The sequence below is a fragment of the Populus nigra genome, chromosome 6 (assembly GCF_951802175.1).
Source record: "Populus nigra chromosome 6, ddPopNigr1.1, whole genome shotgun sequence".
Lineage (NCBI taxonomy): Eukaryota > Viridiplantae > Streptophyta > Magnoliopsida > Malpighiales > Salicaceae > Populus > Populus nigra.
In genome coordinates, this window is record NC_084857.1 from 13401814 (window position 1) to 13418711 (window position 16898).

Consider the following 16898-nt stretch of genomic DNA (forward strand, 5'->3'; position numbering starts at 1 on the left):
TTCAAATAAAATAAGTAACAATCAAAAGAATGAGGATCAAATTTGATAGATAAAAAATTTTAATTAAAAAATGATACGGGAAAGGCAAATAACAATTATAAAAATAAGGACCAAAATTAATATAAAAATTAAATTCTAAGGGATGAAATTAAAAAACAAATATTCAAAACAAAATATATATAGCAATCAAAAGTTTGATGACCAAATTTGATATAATCAATAAATAATATGACATTTCTAAATTTTTCACAACTTCCAGAAAGTGTTTTCCGCCCAAAATAAAAGGAAACACTTTTCTGAAAACCAAGGTAAATTTTCCTTTGACTGAAAAGTGTTTTCCGTTGACCAACTTTATTAATGGCAACAAACACAAGAAAGTTTGGAAAGTGATTTCCCGGAAATCAGTTTTCAGAAAACAAACACAATCTTAAATAAATGTTATGTTGGTCAAATTTAAAAAAAATCTTTAAAATTATTTTTTATATTTTTAAATTGTTTTGTATAAAAAACAAAATTTAAAAAATATATATTATTTTAATATATTTTTATATAAAAAACAAATATTATCATACTCTCAAACATCTCAAAATTCAATTACCTTTAAAATAATTTGTATAAAATAATTATTAAATTTGTAAGATGTTTATTGACAACATAACTATAACTATAACGATGATCATTGTAACTAGGGGTGTTCACAGTCCGGTTTTAACCCAAAAATTCAACCGAATCAGAAAATAGTATTCCTTATTAATATAACCTGAACCGAACCAAGAACTGGTTCAAACCGAACCGGTTTTGTTCGGTTCGGGTTGATTTTTTAGCATAAAAACAAGAAAAACCAGAAAAACTGAATTAATCTTCATTACTAAGCTATTGAGATTTTCTCGCATGAATTTCATTATAATTTTATAAAAGCATCGTTCTCAAGGTGAGAAAATTTCATTGATGGCTACTGAATCCTTGACTCTGCTCAATCCAACATATAAAAATAAAATACTTTTCGGTCCCTTTAGGTTTGAGCATTAAACAATGGTATAGTACGGATCTATTCTGCTCTATATTCTTCTCACATGAATGTCATTGTAATTCTATAAAAGCATTGTTCTCACTGGTGATGAGAACCATTCTTGAATAATGGTTCCCTCGCATCTAGATTATGAAATTGGAAGGGGAAGGCCGGGAAGGGAGAAAGGGAAAGGCTGGGAAGGGAAGGCTTGAGGGGGGGGGGGAAGTGAGTGATTTAGGGTTGTGAAAGAGGAAGGGGAAGGCTAGAGGGGGAGGGGGGTTGGCGACTGGAAGGGAAGGCTTGAGGGGTGGGGGGAGTGGGTGATTTAGGGTTATAGGAAGGGGAAGGGAAAAAGGAAAAGGCTGGAGGGGAAGAGCGGAGGGGGTTGGCGGCTGGAAAGTGAGAAAGTGATTTAGTTAGGGTTAGAGATGATTCTTTTTATAATTTTTTTTAAACCGGTTCAATTTGATTCAGTTTAATCGGTTTAAGCTTTTTTTAACCAAAACCAAATCGGATCAGGTGATTTTTTTTAATTTTTTAATCAATTTATTCAGTTTTTTCTATTAGTTCAATTTTTTCAATTAATTTTGTTATCATTTTTTTCGGTTTAATCGATTAGTCAGTTTTTTTAAACACTTCTAATTGTGACTAATACTCCACAACTGTTGTCCACACCAATGATCATCACTACTACCATTAATGGAGTCGTGTTTTTAGTCATTGTTCTTTCCCTTCCCTAAGAAAATTTAAGTATCATTCCCATTCCGAGTTAATTATTCCCAACACATTAGTGTCCTTTCGAGCATCAAACTAGCATTCGAACCTATGTTTAAATGAAGTTACTTTCAGTACTAAAAAGATGCAAAATCACTTGTTTCATTTCTAGGGCTTTGAGCCTGTAAGTGCTAATGAATACAATAAATGCGGGCAGAAACTGAAGGCCAACAAATTCCCAGTACAGTTTCTCATCATTGTCGGTAACTCTACCGTAATTTTTAACCTTCCATGTATAAAAGACATCCCTCTTTAAAATTTCTCATTAAACAAAATTATAGCCAGAAGAGACTTACTTATTGTCATATGCCAAAGAATGACAAACTGAATTAAGGCCGCCAAAAAACTTAATTTCCACGGGTTACAAAACAATGGATGGCATAACTGACTTGAAATATACAAACTACGACCTCCGTTGAGTTGCCAAAATAAGGGGAGCAGCAGATATAGAAGAAGCACAGGTTGGTCCTCCAGGATGACGCTTGTTGTCCCAGTTTGATGAGTGATCCTGTCTCGCATCAAAGACGCTTGCCAGTTCTTCGTCTGGATGGTCCTCCAGGAAAGAGCTTCATAATCCACCCTAAAACCCTTTCCACCACCTATTTGGGGAAAAAGAAAGAGCGAGATTTATATTTATCAACAACCAATAAATGGGGAGAGAAAAAAAATCTTCTATTTCCGAATGAACATCTCTAACACTCGGTTTGTTGAGGAAGCAGGGAAAATGGATGGGAGAGAGGGGATGAGATGTTTCCTTGTTTCGTTTGGTGGATAGACCCAAGGAAAAGATCCCTTCCTGACATGTACTAATTTTAAATCTGCCCAATTTGGGCAGTTTATTTTCCATCTCCCTCCCTTATTACATCCCATGCGTTAATATTCATCCTTTCTCCTCTCTATCCCATTGTAAACTTTCCTCCTCCCCCTCTCCATCCTTCCTAATGAACAAAGCGTAAATTTTCCCTCACCAAATGGCTGCCACTCCCACGCCTTAGACATGCTCCAGGCATCTTTCCAACCAAATAAGTAAGGCTATGCCATCTGCTCCGCAGGGGATATCAGTGGGTTCAAGTACAAGGATGAAACAGAGATACAAGTCAAGGTTCCAGTGCTGTTAATGTATTTACAAATACTCGGCAGGGTAAAAGTAGAAGTCTATCCTGAATTCATTGAATTTTGCCATCAACCACCAATCAAGTATAGTACTTCATAGGTGGACATAGATTTTCTTCATACAGAATAATCATTGCACGGCAAAAGTGTGATTAGCCCCAAAATCCAGGATCCAAAGAGCCATTTACCTTGTTAAGACATTAAAAAAATGCAATTCCTCCCCTCTAATCAGACATTACCGACTCTACCAATAATTACAACAATAGTTCTAATATTTGGTGTTAGATATCATACCTCATCACCTTCATCTGCATATGTATTGCTGTCCTGCATGGTATGAGAATTGGGCAATCTTGCTGGGATATTTTCATTGGCCATACTTTGAGCAGTCAAAAGCTCTAATCTTTGAGTTTGAACCTCAAGTTTACGTGACAATTCATTGTTCAAATCCTTCATTTATTTGAAAAAAAAAATCCCAACAAATTATATAAGAAAACTAGATGAACATATTGAATACACGTCAGCATCCAGAAATAGAAAATTAATCAATAGTATAAAACATTTGATTATTCAGGAAAAAAAAAATCAACTTAGACTATATCACTAGAATAACACTCCCCAACCTCGTCAATTTCTAATCCATAACCATTTCCTGATCTAGGGAGACACATTGATTCTAAGAATGTATAAAATACACTAGAAACAACTTAACTATACCACCTGTAGTAAAACAATACTCTCCACACATTCTAATATGATGGGAAGTAGGCAGATCTTCACAGGTATTTGTCCTATAAAATACAGTTTTTCAAAATCTTATTTCTAGAAATAAGTTTAAACATCAAAATAAAGTAGGAGGTACCACCTATGTACAAGAAAAAAAATGAGTGCATTAACAACATATTATGCAAAATTTATGATCTATAACATGAACTATTCAGAACAAAAAAAAAAGGAGGAATAGCTGTGTAATAAGAAAAAAATGAGAAGTTTTAATCCAAAAATCTTTCAAATGGCTACAAGCAGACTGTACCCCCTTAAAAGCTCTTTGTTTTGCTCCTTTCATCAAAATTCAAAATCTTACTAAAGTATACACCCCATATATCTTTTTGCCTGTACAGAAACCAAACCCTCGCTGAGCGTTTAATCCCTATTCATCTGAACCTCGAAGAGATCAATGGAAAGAAATGGTACCATGCACCATAAACCATAAGATTCTGACACAAGCACACTCTAAAAGCACACTAGAATCAGCTGCTTCTATACATAAACAAGAATTGACTGAGACCTTCCCCTCTTTTCTCGAGATTAAATATAGTTATAATCCTTTCCCAGGCTGCTTCCCTAAGAGGTTCGCATCCAACAAAATCACTTCACATATGATTGCTAACTCCATTGTTCATTTCAGACTTACCTTTAGCTTGGAGCACTGGGATGACTCAGATGTCAAAGCATGCATCAACTCTTCTTTTTCCAATGCGAGCTGCGCCACAAAAGGGATACTGTTGACTTTACATTTATGTATTCTACTTCAGTCACTTCATAAATTATTTCATTATTTAACAGAAAAGAAGGGGGAAATTTTCTCAAATGCCTAGAGCGCTTAGGCTTGCAAAGAATTGACAGTATATAAAAAACATACCTCGGAAAGTATTGTGTTAATGTTTTGAATCATTCTCATTTGATCTGGTGGAATGTACACAGATGAAGCTTCAAGATTTGACTGACCATTTTCGGGTAGCATGGGAAAATCAGTAGCATCACTTCTAGGAACAGATGAAGTACCATGTGTTTCCTGGCAGGAAGTCACTGGGATGTCATCTGCAATTGAAATGAAGAAAAAACCATGAATAATGGGAAAAGGAAAAGACTTTGAAGAACAAATTGCAAAATGATTCATTGCAGTACAGCAGTAACCAGAGTGAATATTATCTGAGGTTGTGCAATGGTTTTACAGGAAAAAGGGGAAATTGTATATAGCAAGAAACCAATGCCCAACACAAAAATTGAAGCTCAAACATACTCGTTCAGAATAAATGTTGATGAAAACAAGAACAAATAGATAATCCAAGGACACGGGAGATCAATAGGTCTCAAGGAAGCAGTCAAAACGTTTAACAAAAAAGCACACCAATAAAGTGTCTGAATTTTTGTCTCTATAGAGTCTATCAAAGGATTCAAATGTGATAATTAGCTGTCATCTCATACATTATGTAATGTTGTGATTGACAGAAATTAAATAAAGAAAAAACAGGAAAGCAATCACTCGTAATCCAGAAATGTAGAGGATGTATGAATTTGAGGTCCAACTGTACACGCTCCAAGAAATGTACACTGGCATAATGATCCATAGTTGTGGATAATGATCCATAGTTGTGAAATTCCTGAAGTTCCTTAACAGAACAAAAGGCTCAAAGACTGAACCAACAAAAAATGAGCTCAATCATCATCTCCAACAAATCCCCCCTCCCCCTTTTTTTGATGAAGAAACATGTAAGCAACAGCATCATTTCCAACGAATTCCTGAAGTTCCTTAACAGAACAAAAGGCTCAAAGACTGAACCACCAAAAAAGCTCAATCATCATTTCACCCCCCCATCCCCCCTTTTTTTAGTGAAGACACATGTAAGCAACAGCATCCACTATGCAGTAACATTTTGAACAGCACAACATCAATTCCAAGAGAACTATCATTACCTAAATCTTCTGTCGATGTTGCTACATTTTTTTTCTCAGCACTCCTGCTTACACCCGGGGACTTTTCAGTTACAGAAGCTTTACGTAGCTTGGATTGCAATAGTTTCTTCTCTGTGTCATAAAAATGATGATTAGTTAGGTAGAAACATTAAAAGCATATACAATATATGTGAGATAATTAATCATTTCATTTTTAACCCACAATAAAATCACTCATTGATGGAAATGCTTAACAGAACTGGAAAAAAAAAATCAATTGATCTGAAACATGGCCCTAAAAAAGAAATCATAATATGTATATTCTGGAATCATGCAAAATAATTATGTGGACCATATTGGGTTAACAGTTATATGAGTTCTTGAACTTCAAAAGGCCCAATCCTATAGCAGTTTTAAGAAATGTTGTATCTCCATAATCAATATGGAGATGATTACGAGACTCCCATTAAGTAAATATGCTTTCATCAGCATCATTAAATATCAAGACAAAGAAAGCTTGTTGTTAGCAAATCTTTCATTTATCGGCTGGAAGGATGGGTTATGCTTGGAAATGAATACTGCATGCTGTTTGCAAAACTCTCTTCAACCTGTCTCTTTTATAAATGGTACTCATCTGAGTTTTTTAAAGAGGACAATGACAAATTGAAGAACAGAATAAACCAATCAACTGTACTTCTTATTAATGATATAAAGGTCCTTTCAAAGTAGTTTGAGAAAGTTTTAGCAGACTTCTTGATTTTGCTTCTCAAAGCAATGCACACACACTCTGTTAAGTCGGGAGGTTTTTATTTTCAAACTTTTTATAGAGAACTACCAGATGAAGTACACAGCATGTGATAAATTTCTTTCTTAATAGGTTTCATTCATGAATGCAAACATAGGAGGATCTACAGTGGTGTCCCTCTTTTGACACCTTTCCTGATTAAACGACCTTAATGCCCTGATAACTAGTTCAATATTTTTGGGTGTGAAGGGCAAAGATCTCATTACACTGTTCCTGTTCCAGTGAACAATGCAAATAGATCTATGTCTGAAGTGTTTTTCCAGGCCTAAACTTTTCTTAATAATTTTATTGATAAAACAAGTTCTCTAAATTTTCTAACAAGTGGATAATATATCAAACGGTTTAGGAGAAATGACTTCCTCATTGTAATGCTTCTCATCCACAACAGTTACAAAGTTGCATGGCATATGTTTATTTTAGTTTTTAATAGACCAAATATTTCTTTTGCTAATCCATCTTGTTCATCATCCCCCCATTTCCTCACTCCCACTCGTTTCTTAGACCTCATTTTATCATAAAAAAAAACATATATATAGAAGCAATAAGAACTTCGACAGTGAACAAACGCTATTTGTGAATACCTTCTTGGAGAGCATCAATTGTTGACTGCAAATCCTGACGATCTTTCTCCAGGCTGGACATTTTCTTTCTGCAGGATTCAATTTGAATCATAATTGTTAAATGTTGTTTCAATTAAGAAAACATAGAAAAAAAGGCAATTGGAAAGGATAATGTAGGACTAATACAAAAATTGTCCACTAAATGGAGAAGGGAAATATATTGGTATGCACATAGGCATGCACATCATCAGTAAAAAAAATATAGTTCCCTAAAGGCAAAAAACATTGGTTAATTACTGTCATTTCGTCCCTTTGGAACTAAAGATAGAGCCTTCCTTTTTTGGCATCCATATTTCACTCAATCATGGAAATGTTGTTGGTATTCTAATGCAAATCGGTGCTTGCATGACAGAATCCCTCTCTCCCAAAATATGGTTACTGTTCCCTCCCAACAGCTGAACTCCAATTATATGGATAACTGTTCCAAAATCCATGCAAAACAAATCTTGATAGTTGCACAAAATGCTTCTTTATATCAGTTTTTTAAACAAACCCTGTTAAAAGTCCACCAATACAAACACACAAAAAAAGACTACCAGAACATCAAGTTAAACTGAAGATGTACATCTCAAATTCTTCATCTCCAGTCAAGGGAGAGGTAAAGCATACTTGTATGAAGTTATCTCAGCCTGTGAGTTCTCTAATTGCCTCCCCAGCTTTAGCTCACTAGATCTCAGCCTGAGTGCCTACACAAGCAAGTTATAGAACAAACTTAAGGGAAAGAGAGAAGTAGCCAAGCATAACTATATTATATTTGTGACTATTAATGACATTGGTATCAAAAAGTACCACAATATAAACTAACATATGAGGAGATTCTTTTTCATACGTGGATGATACAAAAATTTTAAGCACCCGAATGTAGTGCAGTTTTAGCAGATTCGAACAATGTATCATCATTCCAGCAATTCAATAAAGGATTTCCATGTTAACTTCACAGCAATTTAATTGTTGTGCCTCCGTAAAGAACAATTTTGCATACACAAAAATTTACTTAGTAGATGAAAACTAAGGTTACAAAATTAAGCATAAGACAAAAACCAATGGGTTGAATGTAATTCAAACAATGCTATCATCTATCAAGACTAAATGAAACTTTAGTTGCATTCCTACATTAACATATTCCAATTCAGTCACACATTCTTCACAAATCAAGGGCAAAGTGGGGGATGCTTGGAACTGTCATCTTTGAAGGCGCAAGAAAACAAGACGAACAAGAACCAATAATAAAAAGGCAATTTACTACCTTCTCTTCCAAACTAATAACTTCAGAAGCCAGTAGCTTAGCTCGTTCATCAGCAGCATTACACTCGAGATGTGCATTTGCACATGCAATTTTGACAGACTCGAGTTCCACCTGATAACATCAATAGGCATAAAAACAATGGAAATGGAAATGACCACAAATACCAAGATAGATATAAGCATAACTAGCTATAAGCAAGGGATAATCACTACTAACCAAATGGGTCTTGATTTCTTCCTGTAACTGCTCCATATCAGATTTCAGTTGGTTCACAACACCTCTCTAGAGAAAAAATTCAATGAAAGTATTAACAAATTAAAGACATAGACCAAAGGAAGTGTCGCATAATATAGAAACCACACCACTGCAATTTTTATAACTTCAACTTCTAGACTCTGATCCCAATTCCAACATCCAAACAAATCAACTAGCAACCAAGCAACTTTGATTAATTACTCTATACTTTTTGGAAATATTTTGTGGCTTACATCCATGGGAATGGGAAGTTATATGCAACAATATATGTCGCATTAAAATGCATTTCAAGCGGTGTATTCTTACCAACAAAATTTATACAAAGTGCCAGTAAAATCCGCAATTCAGATTTGAAATATATAAATATCAATGACAGTTCCAATCTCAAGTTCCACAAAAATTGTGCTGTTAGAGTTCAAGTCTCAATGTTAATATGTTGGCACCTTGTAGCCTAAATATTACAAGAACTTTACAGAAACACCTTTGTAGACACAAACAAAAGATGAGAAAAGTGTAGCCCCAACATCCCCAAGAGAGTATGATAAAAATTCTCTTATGTTAAAACTCTGTTTCACCAAAAAGAAAATGCAATTTTCTAAATTAACATAACTTGCTACATAAAAAACAAAAATAAGGAGAATATTTTTGTAGGATTTACTTCATAGTCTCACAAGTCTTATCCAGCGAAAAAATTATCCCATCATTAAGAAAAGATTCAACTTGGCATATTTTTCTTATATATAAGATGTTAATGGCTAATGGGAATTACAGGAATAACAAAAAGGTTGAGAGATATTTATCCTCTTTTAACTATAAAAAGGAAAGAGATCGCAAGGACAGAGAAAGATTCTGTATGCCAACCTGTTGGTTGTAGCTATCTGTCAATGATGAATTTTCAGCAGCCAAGGACTCTGCTAAAGCACGTGAAGCTTCAAGAGCTCGTTGCAAAGAGAATTTTTCTTGTGTCAAGTCTTCAATATGCTGCAATAACAGAACCAACATAAACAAGAATGTGACTGTAATGAGAAGAATTTTTGGCAACTATCTCAGAGAAGTGACAGCAAAAATATGTTGAAGTGAAATTTGATAGTTTCCTCTTGGTTCACAGGGAAAAAAAAGGAAAAGAAATGATCAAAAGGGATGTATGCATCACAGAACATACCCCGACAACAATTCCTAAATATAATCCCAATCAAGTTTAATATTAACATCCCCACCACTCTCCTCACAGCAGATGCTATGTGTTGTGATGTTATGTACGCTATTCCATTTGGATAAAATTTTAAAGGACCCAAAATCTAGTACTGAGGAATTCTTATGTGTGCATCACAATACCAACAAGTCCTTGACAGACATATATTTTAATAAATTGTGAAAAACACTTAATTTTATAATATTCAAAACATTGCACTTGCAGAGCTAAATTCACAAATTTCCAAGGAAATGCTAAAAAGAGACTAGTAAAGCAAGAACTATACAACAAATATTAAATAACAGAAAACAGGGTACCTGTTCCAGAGCAGAAAAATCTTCATTTTGCTTGGGTTGATAAAACTCGTGTTTTCTCTCCATAATGTTCTCATTAGTATTAGTGTTCATTATACCAACCCCATTAGTAAGAGAAACTGAAAATTTTGTTGCATTATCAAATGAACTAGGCATATTTGAAGAAGCCATCTCTGATAAACTCCTGTCAGTTTTGGTCTCCACGGGAAGCTTCTGGAAAGCAGATGATCCTAAAGCATCAATGCCGTTTGATTTGGAAGTATTGATTATAAATGAATCCTCTGGTTCTGTCCGTTGGACAGAACTACTAGATGACGATCTAGACACGTTAAGAGAGTCAAGGAAAGATGGACGAGATCTCCTAGAACTATTTGAGTTGAAACCTGTGGATTCAGATGTCTGCACAGCTGTATCGTGCACAGTGCGCAAATTGCTAGTGGAGCTACTAAAATTTCTTTCACCAAAATCCAAATTCATGGGATAATTGAAACGCATGTCCTGCTCAACTTCAGAATCAGAATCTCTCAGCTTCATATTTGGCGGGGTAGAGTCCACTGTAAAACCCCAAAACATGACTGTATACTTAGTTTTTTTTCTGGAAAATTAAAGATAGGACAAAGTAAAACCTCATAATGTGTTGTTTATACAAACAGACAGACATGGAAATCCAGGAAAAAAAATATACAATCTAGATAGGAGAGGGACATACCAACAGTGGCAGGGAAGCTACTATAACTGGGCTTAAAGGTTTGCTGTTCAGAGCTGGCAGAACTTGGATATGAAGTAAGGAAATGAGTGCTATCATTATTAACCACAGAATGCTTTAAAGATATGTTATTTTCATTGGATTGGAGCAACTCCCTTCCATAAAGGCTGGATTGACTAGAACTGCCATAAAAACCACTAACAATAGAATGGTCAGATGAACTCCTGTCCCCTTGGCTCCCTGTATATATTCCAGATTCATTATTCATTTTTTCTGTCTCTTGGCCATACTTAACATTGGCTGATCCAGCGAATCCTGAAGCATCATGCCTGTTTGAATCAAAATGATTTGTGTATTTCTGTGTTATTCCTGAAGTACTATAATCACTCAATGAAGGACGACTAGGATCTGAATCTTTCAAAGAACTTTGTTCAACTTTCTCGGTAATATAAATTTTGTTGCCATTGTTCATAGATGCACCAATGGGTTCAACAGGTCTGCCAGGTCCATCAGATGTGCCAACTCCATCTGAATCTGCTAGCCGTGCATGTTCAGTCTCCAACAGTTGCTTCTGATCTAGGCTCACATCCAAAGCATGAGGTTGGCTGGTGGGTGCGGCTTTCTTGGCTCGCTCTGCTGCCTTTTTCTTGCGGAACTCCTCCAACTGCAAAAGAACACATAGACATGGGGAATATGATCTTACAAACCAGATTTTTCCATGCTTTAATCAGATAAAAAAGCAAAAGAACTAAAATGGAAGGAGCCAAGGAGCAGGAGGCTATGAGCGTGAGGGACATGTTACTTAATTACCAGGTGTATAGTCTAAAATCTCTAAAGAAACGCAAACAGAGACGCACAAGGGCAACAAACAATTGCTGCTTCTTGACCTGAGAAGGCGATCAAAGACCTGCCAAAGCAGAATCTCAAAAAGAAATTGGATGTACACAATGCACGTTTTTTGTTATTGCAATGGAGGTGTTTGGAAAATTGTTTTTCAGATGAAAAGGCACACTGCCAAAAGCATTAAAAAGCACCCTAATTGGCTTTTACCACAAAGGAACAACCAATTGGAATTCTAGTGGACCACAAGAATCCTCTAAAATAGAGTTGCATGAAGAGAATCATGCCTTAAATCGAATTAAATTTACTTTTTAACTCTTTCAGCTCCGAGTCAGAATTACAAGGATGGTTTCAAGTCTTTCTTGATTGCTTCCACTTGTTTCTGTGTAGAGTACTAATCATAGAAATATCCAAACATTTCATCTTTAAAGAGTTGCATTTTATTTCTAGCTCACCAACGGACATGCTTAAAGTCATAACTGGATCCTCAAAAACAATAAAACCAGTATGTAATTCTGAGTTCTTTCTCTAGTCCAATAATCTCACACTTGACAAAAATTATACACATTCACTCCCCCGTCCGGCAAGAAAAAAGGCGATTGCAGCAATATGTTTAACTTGGATCAGGAGCGCAAAGGTAATAAGAACTAAAAAATCTATTTGATTACCACCCTGAAATACACAATTCGCCAAAAAAAATTAAAACTCGATTATCTAATTTGAATCACAGATCGTTGACAGTGGAACCACATGCATGTTTCTCGCTACACATTTTGCAAAAGAAAATTGATGATATCAAAATAAACTTAATAAGTTGCATGAACTGAAACAAATCAATCAATCAAATAATTGAACATACCCGTCGCTTTCCTGCTTCGAGATGCTCCTGTTTCCGTGAGCCTGGCAACGCCTGAGCCGACGCCATTTACCCCTCTAGAAGTTGATACCCTCAAATTCCCATCCAATTAAACTACTTATCCACAAACCAATCACAATCACACAAAAAATAATCCAGATCAAGAAATAAAAAACGAAGGAAATATTGTAATTTTGAAAGGTATAATGGTGAGTTAAATTCGGATTTTGAAATTTAATTTAATAGAATCTTGATTTTGTACGGACCAAAAAAGGAAAAAAAAAAAAAAGAGGTCCGATCTGATCGGGTGAGAGTGAGAAGGGAGGAGAGCTGTTTGTTGTGCGCAAAAATAAATCGTGGGTGCACTTCAGGCAGATCTCCTTTGTTTTCTCTCTCTGTTTTTTTTTTTTTTTTGGGTTTCGTGTTTTACGTTTTGAGTTTAAATTTGGGGTGGATGCGAGGGACAAAATTACGTGCTGCTGCGTTTAAAATCAGGGGCGTTGGATCTTTTGTGTTGTACTCCAACAGTAAGATATTTTTTTTTAAAGGAAAATTGTTATTGTTATTATTATTATTTTTAATATGTGCAAATAGTTATTAATTCGTAATATTTGAAAATTAACTTTTTTTTATGGAAACGTAGTAATATTTCCTTTTTGTGATAATTTTTTATCAAAATTATATTTAATCATTTGTAATTATCGCAATTTTAATGTAATTAATTAAATATAATATGATAAGATGCATTTTTATGACATAATAGGTAAATATATTTTTATGTTACATGCATTGGATAATATTCTTTTCCTTTTCTAAGATAATTATACCGTATGATTTGCATGGAGAATTTTTTTACCGCGAACACTGCAGTCATTATTATTTTAAATTATGGAATATCGAGGGTATTTACTTATTGTTGTTATAAAAATTTGCTTCATCTCTCTATAAATTAATAAATTACTCCATAGAATAATACAGTGTAACTGTGATTTAATAAATATTGTTACTTAAATGTAGAAGAGAGTTGTTTTAGGTCGTAATATTATAAATTGTTAAATACATTTACATGTAATATCGTAAAAATTTATCTTATGATTTTGTATTTTAACTAATTGTACCTTAATTGTGATGGTTAAAGATGATTAAGCGTGATTTCGAAAAAAGAATACCTTGTTATTTTAAAAGAGGGAAAAGGTGTTATACTTGACAAAAAAAAAATATTTTAAATAATTATGAATTAATAACTTTTATTTTAGAAGAAATACAAATTACATTAAAAAAACTGAAAACCTTCAGTAAAAAACTATGATGCAAGATACATTATATTGTTTAATAGAATAGTGAAATAATGGTTTTACCCTTCTAAAAAATAAAAAAAACTTGCAATTTTGGGCAAAATCATCTTTTCATGGGAATACATTAGGTATTACAAGATTGATTAAGGATAAATTGGTCCACACAAATTTTTAGAGCATAGAGGAATGACTTTTACTTACTGTTGTTTTGTTATTTTGTGGTTGACCTAAATGTTATATGGTAATTTTACAAAGTTAAATATTATTTTAAAAAAGTTATTGATGCATGTAACACACGTGAAGGCCCCCGCACCATTCTAAAGACGCGTGTAGGATCGTCCAGGTACCAAAATCAGCTGTTCACAATAGTGTTTGAAGCGACACATCATTCTCTTTGTATTGGGCTTAGATGATATAAACCTCATGATCATGTGGTTACGCAACCCACAATAAAAATGATAACTTCCATGAGAAAGCCAAGTAATCAAGTTTGGTTGAACATTGACTCAGAGTTAACTTGTAACTAAAAACCAGAGATATTGGATGATTGCGAATAACGCTACAATATCAGTTATACCTTGACAAGTCTGATTTACTCCTTGTCCCAACAAAGAAGAAGAAGTTTGTTTAGCAAAATTGAATTTCATTAATATTTAAAGGTTACCAAATTTACAGCAAAACAAAATATAATATAGTTTTAAGATAATAATCATAATGGTCCTATATTGAGCTGTAAACCAATTGGCCTTAACTAAAACTTGGCTAAGCATAAATCTAATACCTAAAACAAGCCTAAAATTTGATTTTGAGCCAAAACAAACTCAATAAAAATAAAAGTCCTATACCTGAAATATAATTATCTCGTATATTAATTAAAACAAAAAACAAACCTTAAGAAATATTAAGAATAATACAAGTTATCAAAACATCTCCGAAATCATATCTCCTTGCATTAGATTCCTTGTAGTTAATCTAAAACTTGTAGAAGAAAGAGTGTTTCTTTGTTTGTCCATTAATTCTTTTACCTTGCTTGAAAGATGTTGTCTTGGATGTTAAAATTTCTCTCTTTTTTTAGCTGAAAATATGCTTTAAAAATAGGAAGGAATCTCTATTTTAAATAAGAAAATCTTGTAAGAGAAAGGAAGAAAACAAAAGGAAAAGTTCTTTGATTATGGTCTTTCCTTATACTCCATGTTAAGGCAGGATTCCTTGCATTTAAAGGACAAATATATGATGGGAAATATTTCTTATATGTTATCGCCTTTCTCTTTCCGTGCTAGGTATGAAATCATTGCCCAACATAAAAAAAAAAAAAAACAATATTTCCTCTTCAAATCAGCCTTTGTCATTTCTTTGCTTCTCATTTTAGCATTAGGAAACTTCCTCTCACAAATAACTAAGTAACCATCATTCATGCATCCTAATCTAGCTAGGATATTTGATAGATCATTGTAGAAAAAAGGTCTTAACATTCTAATTAATCCAAGCCAACTTTGGATTCCATGTGACCCAAACTTATACACGTTAACATAACCCAAATTAGACCTAATACAAACTCTTAACAAGCCTACTTTGTTGCTCGAATCAGACCCATACATGGGTTGCTCAAATCTTGTCGAATGCAACATCATACATAATCTAAGGTTGATCAAACTCACTCTATGCTAAAACCTTAATGTAGCCAAATGGTTTCCAGGCTAGAAACCTTTCATGGTTAATTGCATTCCAACAAAAAAACTTATGGCAAGAAACAATGTTGGCCGAATGGCCTTCCATCCAAACTTAAACACATAAACGAATGTTCAACATGAAAAATCCAACCCTGAATTGTATCATCCTCCCCTTATTTAGAAAGCTTCGATCTCGAATCCAAAACATGAAAATCATATACTAGAGGCACGTCATCATCATAAGATCAAAACAATGTTTCATCATCAAAACATTGTAAAACTTTGTCGACAAGGAAGATGTTCTAAATAACCCTCACTTACACATATAAATTCTCATTTTCAACCTTTTTATGCCTTTTAAGTTTTAACTGGTCCTTATAAACCTGCTTATAAGATAAAGAAATAAGAACTACAAACTTCATATCCTTCACAAATGAATATATATTTTTGAATTCATCATGCATAACTTTCCTATCATACTATCAAGGTCTACCCAATAATAAGTGACCAGCATATATAAAGACTACATCACATAACATTTCATTACAGTACTTCCCAATGAAAAAAGATAGAAGGATTTTTTTAAACATCTTTACCTCGCTACAATCATCTAACCATTGTAATTTATAAAAAAAATATGATGTTTAGTAGTATGCAGGTTCAATTTATCAACCAAACCTATACTAGTTACACTAGTACAATTATCATTATCAATTATCATGCTACATATCATTTATACACATGACATCTCATATGGAAGATGTTTTCTCTTTGCTATTTCAAACCTCCTACTTTAACTTGCATATTAAGTGTTTGTTTCACCACAAGAATCTTCTCTTTAATAGAATACTCAATACATTCATCGCTAACATCCTTTGATGATGGCATCTCCTCTTCCTCATTATCTTCCTTATTGGTCAGAATCTCACCTTGAGCCTTCATAACTATAACTCGCTTGTTTGAGCACTATAAAACAACAAGACAAAAAAAATCATTTAATGTCACGATTACGAGAAGTGTGAGTCTCAACCTTACCTTTATTATCAGCAGAGCCATCTTTCTTCTTTTTAGAAGTCCCGGAACCCCCTCCAATATTAGTTAGACTTGGACAACCCTCTCTTTCCTCAAATTAGGTTGCCAAGAAGAAAAGGAAGTGATCAAATTGAATGGTTCTCGTGACCTCTTTTCCTTTTAAATTATCTTTCCACTTTGGTGGTCATATACATCATATCCTCCAACTCTATATAATGTTGCAGCTCTATAATATTCACAATCTTGCGATTCAGCCCATTCAAAAACCTAGTCATAGTGGCCTCCCTATCCTCCAATATATAGCCCGAAATATCATGATTTTCATCTTCTTATGATACTCATTAACACTCCTAATATGTTGACTCAAAGCCTGTAATTTTTTATACAAATCCCTATAGTGGTGATTAGGCACAAAATGCTTTCTTATCAAAGCCTTCATCCATATCATCTAATGTAGCAATAGGTCTCTTCCCATTTCACCTTCAAGAAGTCATA

At 34.0% G+C, this 16898-nt stretch overlaps 1 protein-coding gene across 2 annotated transcripts; it reads right to left on the minus strand.

Annotated features, from left to right (window-relative positions):
• Nucleotides 1-1869: 1869 nt before the first annotated feature.
• LOC133697125 (protein BLISTER-like) lies at nt 1870-12836 on the minus strand. 2 transcript variants are annotated; one of them, XM_062119500.1, is made up of 13 exons: nt 12410-12836; nt 10714-11374; nt 10008-10558; nt 9360-9479; nt 8460-8525; nt 8244-8354; nt 7607-7683; nt 6959-7026; nt 5594-5704; nt 4539-4717; nt 4311-4379; nt 3191-3346; nt 1870-2382 (listed from the first exon to the last, which is right to left on the minus strand). In XM_062119500.1, exons 1-13 carry the CDS (start codon nt 12473-12475, stop codon nt 2302-2304), a joined length of 2316 nt encoding a protein of 771 aa, XP_061975484.1. In that variant the 5' UTR covers nt 12476-12836; the 3' UTR covers nt 1870-2301. The 2 variants fall into 2 exon arrangements, with proteins under 2 accessions (XP_061975484.1, XP_061975485.1); XM_062119501.1 differs by lacking the exon at nt 12410-12836 and adding an exon at nt 11521-11617.
• Nucleotides 12837-16898: the final 4062 nt, after the last annotated feature.

Excerpts from the sequence above, each read along its gene's own strand:
- LOC133697125 (XM_062119500.1), bottom strand. The coding sequence starts at position 12,475 with ATGGCGTCGGCTCAGGCGTTGCCAGGCTCACGGAAACAGGAGCATCTC. Across the intron at positions 7,027-7,606 it reads GCTGAGATAACTTCATACAA|AAAGAAAATGTCCAGCCTGG; the intron begins GTATGCTTTACC and ends TGAATCCTGCAG. Across the intron at positions 3,347-4,310 it reads CCCAGTGCTCCAAGCTAAAG|GATTTGAACAATGAATTGTC; the intron begins GTAAGTCTGAAA and ends AAATAAATGAAG.